Raw genomic sequence first — 18,008 nt, forward strand, 5'->3', positions numbered from 1 at the left:
TTTAACGCCAATATTTTAAATAATTTATATACAAAAAAAACATTTTCGTAAAAATTTTCTAAAATATTCCCTAAATTTTTGTGGTTAAATAACTACCCTATTTTTTTTAAAGTAACATTTGTATAAATTGTTACAAACAATAATAAAATTGTTAGAGTTGACATTTATTTTTAGTGTCATTTGTATAAATGTTACTTAAAGATATTTTAATTATTTTAAATGACGTTTCAAAAATATGTTACTATAACAATGTCACAATATATCATTTTTGTTGTAGTGTAACCATTTATTGCTAATTTCTATTTAACTATTTAAGCACAAGATATGATCGATTTGTATGTTTGTTTGTTCACAATGGCTTAATTTTTTTAGATGAATTAATTATGTAACAACTAATATTCATCATAACTTGGCCATACTGCATACATATGTGTTCTTTTAATCATTAGGTTTTGAAGAGTAAGGTTCATAATAATACTAATGTTAATTTTTTGTTTGTAGTTACATGAATATAAGCTTAAATTATTTGTTTAGGTGAGAATTATTTAGTGGGTGTTTAATTAATTAAGTATAAAATACATGAAATGGATCAGATAAAGAGTGATGTGGTCTGTTAAGCTGGGGACACCGTTTTCACTATCCTTTTCTTAAGTGAATGGTTGGCCAAAACCTATGTCAGAATTCTAACAACTCTCCTAAAATATACAAAATTCCCCATCTTTTCATTTTCTATTTAATTTACGTCCGAATCAACGTGTCGTATGGCATTCAGTAATTGCAAGTGCCCAACATTAATTCATGAATTTTAGGAACAGTATCAAGCTCCTAAATGGAAAGAAATCCTCCATCCATGTGAGGATCATCCGTACAAAAAAAATTATGCACAGCAATTTCCCGTGAGATTAATGTATAACTACTTTAATTGTTTGTCATAAAAATGCACCTCAACCTTAGTAATTGTTATTTCAGACTCAAAAATTGTCACTAATTAAAGCATTAAACTTACATTTTATATACATTTGAACATTTTATCCTAATTAATTAGCCATTAACGTAAATATTAATTCAACAGTTTTCTGAATCAATTTCTAAATTGTACAAATTTGAACTCTTTTACTAATGATATAGACGGAGATATATATATATATATATATATATATATATATATGAAGGTGATATCCTTTTAATTCAAAAAAATAAATAAAAAGCAAAAATTACATTTACAGCAAGTTTATACTCTTATCAAATTATGTATTAAGTGTCGACTAAACATAATAGAATAAAAGATCTTCTTATATTTAGATTTATAAGACAAACCGCGAATGACATCTCACGTTTTTAAGTACAAACAAAACAACTCATTGTAAATTAAGTATACAAACTATTTTTTTATGTAAATGCAAATATAATATACTCCCACCGTCTTAATAGAGTTGTCCACTTTGAAATTTTTTTTTTGTCCCAAAACTCTTGTCAACTTTCAAAAAATAATTAATTTTTACCAATGTTATTAAACGCGGATCAGACCGGACGGTCGGACCGGATTAATCGGGAACCGGTCAGTCGTCCAGTCCGGTTAGATGCTAAAATTTTAAAAGTCGGAAAATCGGAAAAAAACGGATGAAACCGGTGAAATCCGGTTAATAATGGAAAACGGACAACTCCAGTTTTTGATTAAAAAGGGGGAAAAGAAGAGATTTGACAACTTTAGCCGTTACTTTTGGAAATTTACTATGACAATTAAATGAAAGAAATGTCACTTAGTGGGTCCACTATTCTCATGAAAAACCAGAAAATAATAAACTAAAATAAAATTTACACTACCTGCAAATGTTTTGTTAAATTAATAAACATAAAATTAAACATGTTCTAATAGTATGAAATCCAATAATATTAAAATTAATCTGAATTAACATTATAAATTTGTAGGATTTCATTAATGAGAAATTCTTACGTAGATTCAATCCACCACGTCATTCGTGGACTAACCCTATCACATAATGACACGTCATTAAAATGATAGCAATTTTGTAATATTACTATCCAAATATGTAAATAAGTAATAGACGAATTTACAAGATTGCCATTATTTTAATGACGTGTCATTATGTTATAGGCTAGTTCACGGATGACGTGGTGGACTGAGTCTACCTAAGAATCTCTCTTCATTAATATAATAACTAATATACTATGAAATTAATGAAAATTTGACTTTGTATTATTTTACTTTTAGAAAAATAATAGTACTTGTACAGAATTAAAAATATATACATGGTAATTAAATAATAAACATATATATATTTTTTTATTTGAAATTGTTATATTTTAATTTAAAAATCAGTAGTTGTTAAATAAAATACGAATTAACCTCATAAATTTATAAGATTTGATTAATAAATAAGCTATTATATCATAAAATTAATTAAAAAAATGATTTTCAATATTATGTTACTTTAAAAAGATATAGTATTTGTACAAAATTAAAAATATATACATGAAATTATAATATAAAAATTAATTTTTATATTTTCTATTTGGTTTTTTTATATATATTAATATTATTATAATTTAAAAATTATTAATTATTAAAATTAAAAAATCCGATCGAACCTGATTGAACCGGTCCAACCGTGAACCCCCAATGAAGTCGATTCGCTCTCCAGTCCGGTTTTAAAAACATTGATTTTTACACTCAATTTTTTTTATATTATCTCTATTTAAAATTCATTAATGAATAAATTAAAAGTGGGCCCTATATCAAGTAGGAGTATGACAAGAAAAATAAATTTTTTTTACAAATTTCATAGACAATAATTACTTTCCTTAAACTGTGTGATAAAGGTAAAGTGGACAATTCTATTGGAGCGGAAAGAGTATAACTTAATTATAATTTTAGTAAAAAATTATAAACATTAGATAAATTAAAAGATAATAGTCATATGTACTATATCACACTTGATTGAGAATCTATTATCTTCTAAAATTTTAAGGACATAGAACATCAATTTCCATTCTAACTAATATGATATTGATGATACTTCGAAAAATATAAAAAAATTAATTATATAAAATAACCATTTTTATACAAAATTATAATTATATTATGATTTCAAAAGTTGTCAATTCATTTTTTTAAGTTTGCTACTGTATTACTGCTAAAAAATATCATCTTTTGTTAGACAAATATAATTTTTTTAGTTATATTAATTACTCGTGGCATCTGAATTGTCGGGTCACAACATTTTCCAATTTTTCGTCAGCTATAAATTGCGAGATTTCGAGCCATGGTACAACTATAAAAATACGCGAATGGAAATAATAATTTTAAAAGTCGTGATAAAATTATAGCTAATATGAATATATGATAATTTTAAATATAATCCAAGAAAAATGCACCAAATGTAAAATTTGATAAATCTTCGTGTAACATAATTGACTGCCATCAGTGGCGGATCCAGAAATTTATTATAAGGTGGACAAGATTATACCAAATATTTATAAGAAGAAAAAATAAAAAAATTTAAGGTGGTCAATGCTATAAATTTTAAGACCGAAAAACTATACTACTAACGTGTACATTTATATTTTTCAAAGATACGAAATAATAAGATGGTCAACTGCCCACCATAAGCTCTTCCTAGTCCGCCCTTGACTACCATAACACGAGGATTTTGTCTAATGGCTAGGTCTTTATAGTGCGTGTGTCGAAGTTTGATCTCAACTCTCTCACATATTGATATTAATTAGTTATTGTTAATTTTTTTTGGTTGTCTATCTAGTTTTTAAATTAATTCGGATCAGACCCGCGTCGTGCATTTGGCATGGTGGGTGAGTCTGTCAGCGGGGATTTTCTGCATTTATAAAAATCAAACTTGAAATTTTATTTAAAGGATATCAAGCCGTTTACCATTTAAACCAACTTTTTGGTTAGTTTTTGTTAACTTTCACTAACAACTAATATAATGATTCTGCTTAAAAAAAATTGACTGCCATAGGTAGAGAGATATTGGAATAGTGTGAAATGGTGGCGCATTGACAAATGGATAGCGGGAGACATAGATAGAGGCAAATTGGGAAATGAGTTTCTATTCTTTCTCCTTGTTTTTATACCAACGCTTTTGGCTCATTCACTTTTTATTTTCCTTCCTTATGGAATCACCACCTCCCACTTACTATGTATCATTACTCCACACACTAACTAACGTAAATTTCCACATCTCTTCCCAATATTTATTCTGATTTTTGTAAGAAAGAAGTGGCTCTCAACAAATTAACATCTTTATCCCATAATCTAATCCATCGTCTTTGTAAAGTTGCGTAAACCCTAGCCTTGACTGCTAAAATTTTCTATAGAGCTATAAATCATATGGCATGTGACATGGTTATAGTACAGCAGTTTTTAAAACTATTTTTCTTACTACTACTTAATTAGTGTAAAGAATATTCTCTTCTCAGTTACAAGTCATTAATTACTGTATCCCCCAAAGTCAGTAATCTTATATATGCTAGTCAGGTGGCATCTTATAAGGGTCAGCTCAAGTTCACCGAGTAAACATTAATGATCATAATTTTAAGTAAGTAATGACTAATGGCCCTAATTTTATAAGATGACATCAAATGAAAATATCTCTACATGTTTGAAAAACCTTTATATCTGCTGACTGGAATTCTTTACTGTATTTTACATAGTCTAATACTGAGAGAAATTAAGGCATTCGCATCTCTTTTCAAGAAAGCCATTATTGCAGTTTCTCTTTGAGGCTTTTATGGTCCCCCAGGCCAACATCTCCATTGTGAGAGATTTTTTTAAATGAACCAAAATCTCTATATAATAGTATGATTATGAAGTATATTTATTTATATAGTGAACTATAAAGGCCACATCTTCAAAATTACTTTAATAATTTTATCTAGTATCAGTGTGGTTTTTGTAGTTATAAATTAACCATACCATAATGCCGCACTGTTAATAAATAATGACTGATAGATAAACTTAATGAACAAGTATATTTGTGCCTAGCATATCAAAAACAATAAAAAAAGGAAAAACAATTGTCTATTATTTGTCCACACATATAATTAGCGGTAGAAGATCATATTTATGTCACAAAAAATACTTATTTGAATTTATCTAAAAAAATTACTGATATTTTAGTTGTAATTAAATATTTTTTAACTAATTGGTTATGGGCCTTATGGCATCCAATATGTCATGTGTCACATAGTTAACCATATGTCTACCATCTTATCCCCAGTTCCTGATCAGCCACACCAGTATGCTACAAAGTACACAAATGGTCGTAATCCTGTACCGCATGGGCGAGCTCTGTTGTTCAATTGACTGTCATAAAAAGAATTAAAACCAAAGGAATTGGTAATCCAGGATTAGTTTAGTTAAATTAATTATTACAATTATGTAAAGTCCCACATTTTTTGGCATTTTGTAGATAAACAAACAGAAGGATTAATCCAAAAGTAGAAAAGAAATAAACAAACCGAATAATTAAATTAACATCAGCAGACCCACCACTACAGTAGAGTCTCTATTTCCTCTCTTATTAGCCTTCTTGGATCCCTCCCCCTTTCCATAAAACTCTCTCTTTTTTTTGTTCATGTAACTCAGAGAAAAACTTCTTGCTAAATTCTTTGTATTTCTTTCTTGGCCTTCATGGCTCTTCTAACCTTCTTACCAGACCATACACACCATGATAAACAACCATCCAAACGCAAGCTAAAACAGACAAATCATCAAAAGCAAAAACAAAAACAAAAACAGCCATCTTCATGGGACCAAATCAAGAACTTACTAACGTGCAAGCAGATGGAAGGTTCAAGAGTACACGACCCATCTTTAAAGAACGCTAATAACATTAATGGATACTCTAAACTAGGCTCTTCTTGTAGTTCTATTTGCAGTTTCAGAGACGTTGTTCATGGCAACACTAGAGTTGTTCACAGAGCTGATAACTCACCTGAAAGTAGCACACTTGGTCAAGAAACTGGACTGCTGACTCGAAAGAATGTTAGCGGGTCAACGTCAACTCGGTCATTGGGTGTTTCAGGGAGATCCAACGGTGGTGCAGCGTACAGCTCATCATCTTCGTCTTCGCGAGGCATGCAATTCAGGAAGCTTTCTGGTTGTTATGAGTGTCACATGATCGTTGATCCTAGCAGGTAATTACTTAATTATCTAGCTATCACTTTCATAGAGATCTCTTTTTCTTAATTCAGCTTACAATTAGTGATAACAAAACAAGAAATATAAACCATAGTAAAAATATATTTAAATTTCAGGTACCCAGTTCCAAGGACCACAATTTGCTCGTGTTCTCAGTGTGGAGAAGTATTCCCTAAGATTGAAAGCTTGGAGCTTCATCAAAAAATTCGACATGCCGGTAATTAATTTTAACTTTCGTCTTCTCGTCAACATTAATTTACTTAATTGATTGTACACAAAAAAAAACTAAATTAATATTTTCCCGCCCAATATCAACAAGGACCTCTAGTAAAATTAAGGTCAGCTGTTCTTTCTTTTCTAAATTACCAAAATAAATCAAAAATTGATTAAGTTGACTTTAGAGTCCGCATACTGCAGTAATTATGTATCTGAATGTTCAACAAAATATGATGATGTTAGATTTGAAATTTAAACGCAAATTCGTGCAATAAATGTTTAGGTAGCTTTATTTCCATTAATTTTCACAGACAAACTTCAATTTTGGTAAACATTTTTTTGCTTTCGAGGGTACAATTGAAAACATCAGCAATCTTTTGCATTATATGGATTGATAAATTAATTAATCTTACAAGAAGACCGCTTTTAACGCCCTATGGACCATCTTGTACGGGATTACAGCTGTCGTTCAATAACCAGTACTCCTTGTAGGCTGTAACTTTAAGATGATGACCTGGCGTTTTACTTGTAGGCTGTAATTTTGAAATTGATACAGTCAGCTGACCCTACCGACAATAACAGGTAAATATTTTACAAAGTATTTATTTATAGATATTCTTTGTTTAAATATGTTGCAGTATCGGAGCTGGGCCCAGAGGATTCGGGCCGAAACATTGTTGAAATCATCTTTAAATCAAGCTGGTTAAAGAAAGATAATCCAATCTGTAAAATCGAGCGGATATTAAAAGTCCACAACACTCAGAGAACCATCCAACGGTTTGAGGACTGCAGAGACGCAGTAAAGACACGTGCACTCAACAGTACTCGAAAGAACCCCAGATGCGCAGCTGACGGTAACGAACTGTTAAGATTTCACTGCACGACCCTTTCTTGCACGCTCGGCGCGAGTGGCTCATCCAGCTTGTGTGGCTCGATACCGGGCTGCGGCGTATGCACCATCATAAGGCACGGCTTTCAAGGCAAAGAGTGCAAAGGTGTACGCACGACGGCGAGCAGTGGTAGGGCCCATGATTCATTACTTGGTTGTACGGAAGGGCGGAGGGCTATGCTGGTGTGTCGTGTGATTGCTGGAAGAGTGAAGCGCGTGGCGGATGATGCGCCGCCATCGGAGGAAGACGCCGTGGCAGCAGTTGGATCGTATGATTCATTAGCTGGAAACTCCGCGATATACTCGAATCTAGAGGAGTTAGTTGTTTTCAATCCAAGGGCTATCCTTCCATGTTTTGTAGTGATCTACGGTGCGCTTGAATCTTGATAACTTATAAATCATCGGTTATGATTGTGTATATAATAATTTTGGATTAACAAACAGCTCAAGTGCATGTGTGTGAGTATTAAATAGTGGAATTATTATTTAATCTGCAAATGTTACTTGAGATAGTTAAGAATAATGTATGGGATTTAATTACACTATACTCTTTTTTTCTTTCTTTTGATTTCATTTGAATGGATTTTTGTAGAGTGGTATAATGACAGTGGACCAAAATTATGAAGGACCACGTGAAATCATCTTGAAAACATAGTAAAGTGAGAAGGAAAAAAAAATAAAGACTGTATGTGGGGAAAAAGAAGTGAAGATTGTTATTTGTTGACTATGACCAATCATTAATATAGACTGAACAATACTTTCTAAAAATGAATAAATCCCCTCCTTTAATAATCGTTAACACTGCTAGAGCTCGCCATGGCCGGATCAGCCTGTGAACCGGCCCGAAACCGGTCCAGTTAAACCCGGCTCAGAACCGGTCAAATCCAGAACCAGATCAAAATCAGCTTGGAGCCGTGGATACACCGGTTTCGAGCCGGTTCTAAATTTATTGAATCGTGTACCGGCGGTTTCGAGTCGGAGCCGGAGGTTCAAGGTCGAACTCGTTGATAAAAAAAATTATTTTAATATATATATATATATAAAAAATATATATTATATTTATTTTATTTAATTTTTTTAGTTGATATAATATTTATAATTTATTTTATTTCATTACTTTCTTATTATATTATTTTCATAAATTATTTTATTTTTAAATTATATTTTTTTTTAAAAATAAATTTTAATTTTACTTTCAAATTTTTTTAACCGCCTACAACCCGAAACCGGAACCGTCCGATTCCGAACCGGCATGTAACCGTCATTTAAACGGTTTCGGACTGATTTCATTTTTTCTTGAACTGTAACCCGGCGGTTCCGAACTAAAACCGCCGGATTGTGAACAGTGGCCACCTCTAAACACTGTATATGCCAGAAAATTTAAAGTTTTGGTAGAATTACAAAAGGTCCAAAAACAAATTATGAATTTCACGCCAATTAAATTTTTTAACATCACAGAGTGCATATATAATTAGACACACGCTATTAAATCGATTAGAGTGAATCGATAAAAAATGCTTGTGGAGCTTTAAATTGGATTAAAACAATAAAATTTCGACGAAGTTGCTAAAGTTGAAATTTTTTTGGTTTTCTGAATTATTAAGCTGCTTGAATAATATAACAGAAATGATGATGGCATCTTGTAATTGATGTTTAATAATTTAGTTTAATAACTAAATAAAATCTGTGTTAAGATATGGTATGCAAGAAAAATGCCAAATAATGAAAGAAAGGGTCCATAATTGTTTGTCATATGAGTAATGACAGACCAACTAAACTTAACTTGTATTGCATCACAAGTGAGATTCACTCGCAATTAATTGGCCATCTATCTTAATCAAGGTGGTTGCTTTCCAACTTAAAGATAGCAAGCAACAAATCTCTAGCCATTGCTCTTGTTTTATTTAATTAATTTCAGATTTTAAATAAACCTGTCTTCTATATAAATATTCTTTATGTTGCTCACAGGGGTGTTCAGTTTGGTTGGGTTATGAGCTTATAACCACCCAAACTGAATTTCTAATATGAGCTCATATCATTTAGCTATTAGAGGCGGCATCATAAGTTGCTGTTTTTGGTTGATCAAAAATGCATAGTGGGTGAATACTAATACCAAAATCCTAAGCTACAAAAGAGAAAGTTCAAAAAAACTTTGAATGAGAAAATTCAAAATGGAGAATAACAATTTTAAGGCGAGAATCACTAATGCGTTCTCATATCTCAAGTGAGATTGCGATTTCAAATCGTATTCATGTATATAGTCGTTTAAAATTTAAGGTAGAGTTATACCTCCCGCAGAAAATCTATCCATCTCGAGAGAAGATTAGATTTACTATAATTAAAAATATCATATAATAATTGAAATCGTTTCAGAACACTTTTTGCACATGTAACAAAAAAAAGTGAAGAAAAATAAAAAACAACAGAAATATCTCAGGGCAATATATGCTTGCCTTGATTTGGTGGTTATGTAGTGAATACCCATAACCATTCTTTTCTATGTACTGATTTTTTCTATCGTATCATTGAAAGTGCAATGGTTAAGAATATTTTTTTCAAAGTTTTTTCATAAAAATAGGCTCTTAACTCAAAAAAATTCAAAATTGTCCAGTTCAGTCTGTTAATGAATCAAACAAAATTTTTTATTTCAGTAATTTTTAAACAATTTCAAAATCTAGTTGTAAGTTTAATTTAGTTACCTTTTAATATGATATATTTTTCTATTATTGTTTTAAAAATATATGTATGTCTTTTTTTTATAATTGACGAGGGGAAAGCGCTTGTGGGAGAAAATAAACCCACGACCTGACAGTTTGATGTCCAATGCTTATACCATTTGAGTTACAGCTCGTTCGTTTATGTATGTACTTTTTTTTTAAATTTACTACTGTTACAATTTTATACGTATACCATCTAAAATTATTTTTTTTAAAAACGCATCATGTCATATATCAATTACATAATTTTTAAAATTATTTACATTAAATTTTATTAAATGTCGGAGAAATATTATTTTTATTCTATTGATTAAGTATAACATGTCATTTATCAATTCTTAAAAAATGGATTTTGGAGGTTCTTATTCAACACCACCTAAGGGAGAATTAGCCCATTATATGTAGTCCAGCACAAGCCCACAATTCTATTGCTTCAGTCTCTTAAAACTACTGATCCATCCAGAAGCCCATAAGCCCATAAAAGTTTTTCAAACTTATATCAATTAATCAATATATTTTCACATAATTTTGGATTTATTGCAGATATAATTTTACTTTCATTTGGTTGGGAGCAGAGGAACCGAATAAAATAAGATTTGAACTTAGTAAGTTGCGTAAACTGGTAGCATGTTATCTGTTTCGTATTTCGGATTTAGTTTTCGCATTTTTCTGAATTTCTTACAAATGTAACTGTTTCATATTCGATTAATAAAGTTTGATGAATTTTCAGAGAAAAAAAAGTTGCGTAAACTTAATTTCTCAAAGTATTGGAAAAACAAGTTCCATAGGGTAATTGATTATTGAGATTACCATACGTACTTTGCTTATTTTTCATTTTATTAATGTAATTTAATTTGTTTTATTTTGGTGACTAAATTATAATTTATCTCAATAAGAAGGATTTTTAGCCAATAAACAAAAAATGTCGAGTTGATTTTTTATTAATATTATGTGCGCACACAAATATAAGATATAATTAAGTATAATTAAATATCAATCAAAAACCAATTGACATTTAACTTTATTTATCTGAAAATCACTTAAAAATCACACGATGAAAGTATAGTTGTAGTTCGTTATGATCACCAATTTGAGATAAATGCAAAGATATAATTAAGTATTGCATGTTAACGTTATCAAATTATCTCTATTATTTCATGTCCTATGTTTTAAATTTATCCTGAAAAAATAGAATAAATTTTATAAGTTAATTAGCAGGTATTAAAACGAACTTGTTGAGATCAACCTGTCATGGACTTGAACAATAAATATACGAACTTCAAAATCAAGAGAAGATTACTGAAAATTTGAGGAACAACATTATCAACCACACACTGGCATATTGTCAATATAAATATACAATGAACAACATGTATATAACAGAAGAGAAGGTGCACGACAAACCAGTTGTACACCAGCATTAAAATATATTCATTTTGAAATCACACCAACTTTGCTTCCTTATTAGATAGATAAATCACGTATACATCTCGTTTATATTTGCTTCAAAAATGAAAATAAAACACAAACAAATCAAACCAAGACATGAGCTTTCGTGCCGTCAAAAACGCCTTCTTGAGAAGACTTATTCAAGAACTCAATGCAGTCAGCAATGGCTTCACTGTAATGTGACTGAGAAGAGTAATAAGAGCTGCATGAAGTCTTCGGAGGATCAAATTTATCGCAGTTTTTTTGCTTCGACGAGTTATTATTAGGAAGAGAAAATAAGAGTCTCATAAGAATTTTGCGAAAGCGATGAAAAAGTTTCATTGCAGACAAGTTTAGCTTTGAAGAAGAAGGTTGATGAAGATTATAAATGGGCTCGCCTTTTATTTGAATAACAAAGCTGTGATCTGTGTGATGGATGTGCATTTTGATTGTTAATTCTATTGGCTTCACAAATAATCCTCTACCGGGAAATGTAATGCTATGATTCATGTATGTCGTCTGGTTTTGAAAGGATTTATAAAATACAAGTTTGGATTTTTATTCTATTTTGGTAGGCACAGAAGGTATAATTTGCATGTGCACAAATCATTTGTATGGGACTTCACTTGTCTTCATAAACCCTAATTCTTTATTAAGGTTAGTTTCTCTCATTCTTGAGGATTAATTTAGTTTTGATTGATGCATAAACTATTATACGGCAAATAAAATGAATGCATGTATTTTTAGTTGATTTTATGCGATAAATAAAATGAATCCATACAATATAATACGATAATTTTTTTCAATAAAATTTTCTACAATAATAAAGTAAATTGAATAGCAACATATAAATTTTCATAAAATTAGATAGATAAAAATTTAATTTTATGATTTTTTATTTATGAATTAATTTATCATAAAAAAATAAGTTAAAAGACTAGCTTATGTTTTATTATCAATTAGATCATTCATGTTAATGACAAAAATGAATTACAATTTTTTAATTATAAATTAAGTAATTTAACTAAAATAAAATTGAATCAGGATTATCTAATTAATTAAGAATGTGCTACTCCAATGAAGACTTGACCAATGCACCCAAAATGTGACCCTTCAGCATAGTAATGGGTGAATTTAATAGCATAAATTTGTTTCATGTTAAACGTTTTTGGACTGAGAAATGCCAAATTTCTTACAGTTGGCGTCATTTTGTTGATTGGATGTAATTTAAAAAAGATGAGCTTGTGATTAACCAAAGCAACTCATTAAAATGAGATTATCCATTGATACATAAGTACTCTCTATGCTTGTTTGTGGTCCTCGCAACATAAAATCTAAATCTTGGCTCGTTTGCTCAGCAATTCATAGGACAGAAGTGGGTAGAAGAGAATAAATTGAAATGAGTGAAAAAATAATTAAAGAAAAGGCATAGAATAGAGCAAAATTGGAAGAAGCAAAGCATTATAATGAAATTGTGAAATGAAATGATGAAGAGTGGAGGGGTTGAGATAATCATTTTGAAAGACATGTATAATTGTGTTTTGTACTTTCTTTTTTAATCTAACACAGTGCAATAATCATGAGGTCTCAATTTAATTTTATCCACCTTGCATTTCAATTTTTTAATCACCTTGTCATCATAGGTTTATCAAGATAATTAGCAAATTGTTCACATTTTGATTCAGCTTAGCCTAATCTAATTGAGTCATGAACTTACAAATCCAGTTACACAGTATCTAAACCGGGCCTTGCCTATATGGGCCATTTGCTTAAATTAGCTAAGTCATTTATGCCAATTTACCCATTTAATTAAAGGCCTAAAGCTTACATCTTTATATGTTTTGGGGATAATTATCAAAAAGAATAATTAGTAAAAAAAACCTTGAAATTAGATCAAACTAATTAGGTTACCCTCATATTTGAAAAATTAAAATATTTTCTCCTAGCTTTTGATTAAATTTGTGGATACCCCCACCGTGCAGTTAACTATGCTCTTTGACTTAATGAAAATATCAAATTGTCAAAAAAAAAATTTACTTTGATTCCCTAAGATTATATTTATTTCAAAAAAATTGTAAAATCATAAAATTTCATATTGTTTTGAAAAATAATTAATATATTTGTTTGAAATTAAATTATATTTAAAAATAATAATAATAAAATTAAATACATATATAATATGTTTATTATAAAATTGAAAGTTAATATTACTAATTTTCTAATACTGATAAATTTTTAAATAATAATAATAGTACATATTAACATTAGTAAAGAATATGGTAATTTAAATTAAAAATTACGATAGTTAAAAATAAATTATAAATAATAATAATAATTTATTTTTAATTTTTTTTCGATTTTTATGATTTATGAAAGAAAAATAAGTTTAGATAAAGATAGTGACATCTATATTTTTTTATAGAGATTCTTTGATTAACTCATGAGTACATTATTACATAGTTTTGTGGCAGTACAAACATTTATTTTGTGGCAGTACAAACAATTATACTCACATTTATATCATTATGTCATACTCCATACAAACTTGAGGTAGAATTAGGTACACAAATTACTAATACAAAAAAAAAAAAAAAACTAGGAAAACTTTTAGGAGTGGTATAATCGAAAGATAATTATTATCGGATATGTCATAATTTTAGAAATTAGTTAAGACTCAGAAATATTCAGGAGGAAGTGAAATTTTGAGTTCCTTTTTTCCTGGAAAAGATTCCTCCAATGAGAGGAATCAAAGGCTTCTTCTTCTTCTTTCTAAGAGAAGGGTGTCTCTCAAGAACTTCATCAATTGTCACCAGCGAAGGAGTTTGTGCAAAAGTTACAAATCTTTTCTTTTGGAATTCGATTTCTTGAACAATTTTCACATCCTCAGTTTCAGACTCCGTTAATTCTGTGTTGCGTGATGACTTTAGTTGTTGGAGTTCTGTCTTTGTAGTTTCGAGTTCTTGTTGAAGAGAAGACAAGTAAGTTGCCATCATCATGCTTTCTTCTTTAGCTTTTGAAAGCCTTTGTTTGGTTTCCTCTAGTTCAGCTGTCACGTTTCCAAGCTTGGTCGCGCCGTCCCCATTTTCAGCATGCATCTATACAATCAATACACATAACTTTTAAGGCTTTTTTTAATAAAAAAATACTCAATTTTTTTCGATATTTTTCGTTTACAGTCAAATTTGTAAAAATCGCCAATTTACTTAGCTTAATTTTGTTTAACTATGTTTCGATTGCAATTAACTAGACATATTTATCAAAAAGAAGAAGCCAAGCCTTTTTAATTGAAAATGAGTTATTGGTTACAATTGAGATACGCTTATTAAAATTTGTTCAAATGAGGTTTTCAAAATGCTGGACCATAAATAAAAACAATATGTTTTTTGGCTAATAATCACCTATGGCCCCTCAACTTTAGGGGTACGGGCGCTAAATCCCCTGAAGTTTAAAAACGGGCGCTAAACCCCCTGAACTTTGTGTCGGCGCTCACAAAACCCCTTTTGGACGAAATATGACCAAAATACCCCTGGCGCCGTTTTTTCAGTCAACTGACATTTTAAAAAAAAAAATCTGACACTGTCATATCATCTGACACGTCAGAAATATATCTTAAAAATTTGAAAAACCCAAAATACCCCTAATTTAATTTTAAAAAAAAATCAAACCAACCCAATTTAATATAAACCAATCTATCAACCCAAAAACCGACCCAACCACCACCCCACCAACCGACCCGTCACCCGACCACCGCCGGAAAATTTTCCGGTCATCTTTATATGTTCCTCAGAGGAACAGATCGTCGGATCTGTTCCTCAGGGAACAGATCGGCGACGATCTGTTCCTCATGTTGAGGAACAGATCTGTTCCTCATGTTGAGGAACAGATCGGACGATCTGTTCCTCTGAGGAACAAATTTTTTTGATGACCGGAAATTTTCCGGTCATCTTTAAATCGGAGAAGATGACCGGAAAATTTTCCGGCGGTGGTCGGGTCGGTAGGGTTGGGGTATTGGTCGGGTCAGTTGCTGGGTTAATTCATTAGATTGAGTTTTTTTTTTTGTCTTTTTTTAAATTAAACTAAGGGTATTTTGGGTGTTTGAAATTTTTAAGGTATAATTCTGACGTGTCAGATGATATGGCAGTGTCAGTTTTTTTTTTTAAGACTGACAATTGACTGAAAAAACGGCGCCAGGGGTATTTTGGTCATATTTGGAGCAAAAGGGGTTTTGTGAGCGCCGCCTCAAAGTTCAGGGGGTTTAGCGCCCGTTTTTAAACTTCAGGGGGTTTAGCGCCCGTACCCCTAAAGTTGAGGTGACATGGGTGATTATTAGCCATGTTTTTGAGGGGTCGGCGTTATTTTAATTAGAACAAACACCTATTTCACATTATATATTTAATCAATTAAATGGAGGTTATAAGTATCAAACTACAAACCTATTAATTAGAAATAACCAAATCATTCAAAAACTTAAGTTTTCTATTGATAATTTTATAATTAATATCTCTGATATTTTTGCATGCTATAATTCGTTAAGTTGTTATAAACGTCTGTAATATGTAATTGTCATAACTCATAAGTATAACTTTATTTTAAGAAGATTTGAAGTGAACAAGAAACAATTCCAATGAGCTGCCAGTGGACATTAGAATAGTTTAACTTGAAGGGGAAGGTTATGGTTGCTTACGGCCTTGTCCAAACATTTGAAAAATATTATAAAAATAAAAGGTTTAAAATATAGCATTGTACTCCTAAAATGATAACAATTAAAGAATATAAGCAAAATTAATTCCGAATTAACAACTTTATTCCATATCATCACATGATAAAGGAAAGCTACAAAATGTAGTACTTTAATTTTCTGGCAGGTCGGACTTAATTTTCATAGAATTGAAAACTTTTTTTGAAGAAAACCGGTCCTAGCTGGGATTAGAACCTACCCGAGCCTAAGGATGTATCTGCCTCTTTCATAATTGATAAAATATAGCTTATACTAATCAGCTAGTTTTTTTTATCATTAACGTTTGACTATAGTAAAATTTTGCCCAGCGCACGTACCATTTAACTTTAGCGAAACTAGTTTAGATATTTATATAAATAACTAATTCATCCAAAAAAATAAATACTAATTGTAAATTTGTCCTAATTTCTAAAATAGAATAAAAGAAAGCCCGTTGATATGTTTAATCAATGAAAAATATGCATACAAAAGATTAAACTCTTAGGTGATATTCTAATTATAATTATGTCCTCTTCTAATAATAACAAATTGTAAGCTCATTAAACTGTTCAAAATGTTTATTTATCAATGAAAAGATTGCATATACTACTAGGAAAGATTTACCTCTTTGATCTTGGTGGCATAGAGCTCGCCAGCCAAAACTTTCTCGCCAAACAATGTAACAGCCTCCTTGACTGACCGGAACGGAGCTCGAGTATCGATTTCTGCTCTCCTGATGATTACAACTCCTTCTTCATGAATATCCATATGGTGCGTTTGATCAAAGAGTTGGCAAGAAAAGATTGAGATATATAGAGAATGAAATTTAAAATGTATGTACTAGGTAGAGACTAGAGTAGCTAGAGAAGGGATTGTTGTTAGGGAGAGTTAGTATAAAATTAAAATATTTAAATTGGAGGCAGCGACAGAGAGAGCTTCTTTGCTTCGCGTCGACTTCACTAGAATTCCCATCTTTTTTAAATTGAAGCCTTTAAAGCAGGTGGGTAGTGGTGGAGTTTGGGTCTAAAATGGGCATTTACGGCCCATTTAGTTATTGGGCCAAAGAGAGCGACTGTTCACCTATATCCAACGAATCAAAAGGCCCTACTGCTTCTTTAGTAGGGGACCTCTATTCCATACTTGTTTAGTTAAATAGCGACTATAATATCCTTAAAAACCAATGATCTCCGCATTTTAAAAGGCTTAATTTCTTAAAAAACCTCCATCTTGTATTTTTTTTCGTTTATAACATGACCTTATAAAAACACCATTTGTACCCAATTTTGAGTTATGTTTCATCTCTACCAAAAAGCATTAAATTGCACTCTTTTCATTTGAAAAAGAGTGTAAAACAATCCTTCATTTTTAACCTATATACTAATTAGATATTAATGTTATTAATAGTATAAAAATACCATCTTCTTCAAAAAATTAAAAATAATAATAATTTTTTTTAATTTTTTTAAAAAATATTTCCGATTTTTTTAATTTTTTTAAAATATTTCCGACAAAAAATTAAAAATAATAATAATTTTTTTTATTTTATAAAATAAAAAAAAATTAATTATTTGGATGTATTTGATTATTTTTTAAGTTTAAGGATTTATTTGTATTTTTGAAAATAGAAAAAAGTATGTTTTAAACTCTTTTCCAAATGAAAAATCTACAAATTAATGTTTTTGGGTAGGGATGAAACATAAAAACCCAAAATTGAGTACAAATGGTGTTTTTACAAGGTCAGGGTATAAACGAAAAAAAAATGCAAGGTGGGGTTTTTTTAAGAAATTAAGCCTTTTTAAAATAAAATAAAAAGGAAAAACATGTAGCCATTAGATTGAATTATAGAAGGCAGCATACTATGGT

At 30.3% G+C, this 18,008-nt stretch overlaps 3 protein-coding genes across 3 annotated transcripts; 1 reads left to right on the top strand and 2 right to left on the bottom strand.

Annotated features, from left to right (window-relative positions):
* The first annotated feature begins 5,559 nt into the window (after positions 1–5,559).
* LOC126656655 (uncharacterized) lies at positions 5,560–7,781 on the top strand. The gene is made up of 3 exons (XM_050351269.2): positions 5,560–6,174; positions 6,295–6,395; positions 7,033–7,781. The coding sequence occupies exons 1-3, from the start codon at positions 5,669–5,671 to the stop codon at positions 7,668–7,670; spliced, it is 1,245 nt and encodes a 414-aa protein (XP_050207226.1). The 5' UTR covers positions 5,560–5,668; the 3' UTR covers positions 7,671–7,781.
* A 3,569-nt stretch (positions 7,782–11,350) lies between these two features.
* On the bottom strand, positions 11,351–11,967 carry LOC126656707 (uncharacterized). The gene has a single exon (XM_050351316.2). The coding sequence runs from the start codon at positions 11,936–11,938 to the stop codon at positions 11,534–11,536; it is 405 nt and encodes a 134-aa protein (XP_050207273.2). The 5' UTR covers positions 11,939–11,967; the 3' UTR covers positions 11,351–11,533.
* Positions 11,968–13,886: 1,919 nt separating this feature from the next.
* On the bottom strand, positions 13,887–17,114 carry LOC126679634 (WEB family protein At1g75720). Its single transcript, XM_050374681.2, has 2 exons — positions 16,770–17,114; positions 13,887–14,523 (listed from the first exon to the last, which is right to left on the bottom strand). The coding sequence occupies exons 1-2, from the start codon at positions 16,911–16,913 to the stop codon at positions 14,113–14,115; spliced, it is 555 nt and encodes a 184-aa protein (XP_050230638.1). The 5' UTR covers positions 16,914–17,114; the 3' UTR covers positions 13,887–14,112.
* Positions 17,115–18,008: the final 894 nt, after the last annotated feature.

This window comes from Mercurialis annua, linkage group LG1-X (assembly GCF_937616625.2).
Source record: "Mercurialis annua linkage group LG1-X, ddMerAnnu1.2, whole genome shotgun sequence".
Classification (NCBI taxonomy): domain Eukaryota; kingdom Viridiplantae; phylum Streptophyta; class Magnoliopsida; order Malpighiales; family Euphorbiaceae; genus Mercurialis; species Mercurialis annua.

Bases quoted from the DNA above. Each gene is read 5' to 3' on its own strand.
- LOC126656655 (XM_050351269.2), top strand. From the start codon at position 5,669: ATGGCTCTTCTAACCTTCTTACCAGACCATACACACCATGATAAACAA. The intron at 6,175-6,294 runs GTAATTACTTAA...TTTAAATTTCAG, and splicing joins ATGATCGTTGATCCTAGCAG to GTACCCAGTTCCAAGGACCA. The intron at 6,396-7,032 runs GTAATTAATTTT...AATATGTTGCAG, and splicing joins TCAAAAAATTCGACATGCCG to TATCGGAGCTGGGCCCAGAG.
- LOC126656707 (XM_050351316.2), bottom strand. From the start codon at position 11,938: ATGAATCATAGCATTACATTTCCCGGTAGAGGATTATTTGTGAAGCCA.
- LOC126679634 (XM_050374681.2), bottom strand. From the start codon at position 16,913: ATGGATATTCATGAAGAAGGAGTTGTAATCATCAGGAGAGCAGAAATC. The intron at 14,524-16,769 runs GTAAATCTTTCC...TTGATTGTATAG, and splicing joins ATGCCACCAAGATCAAAGAG to ATGCATGCTGAAAATGGGGA.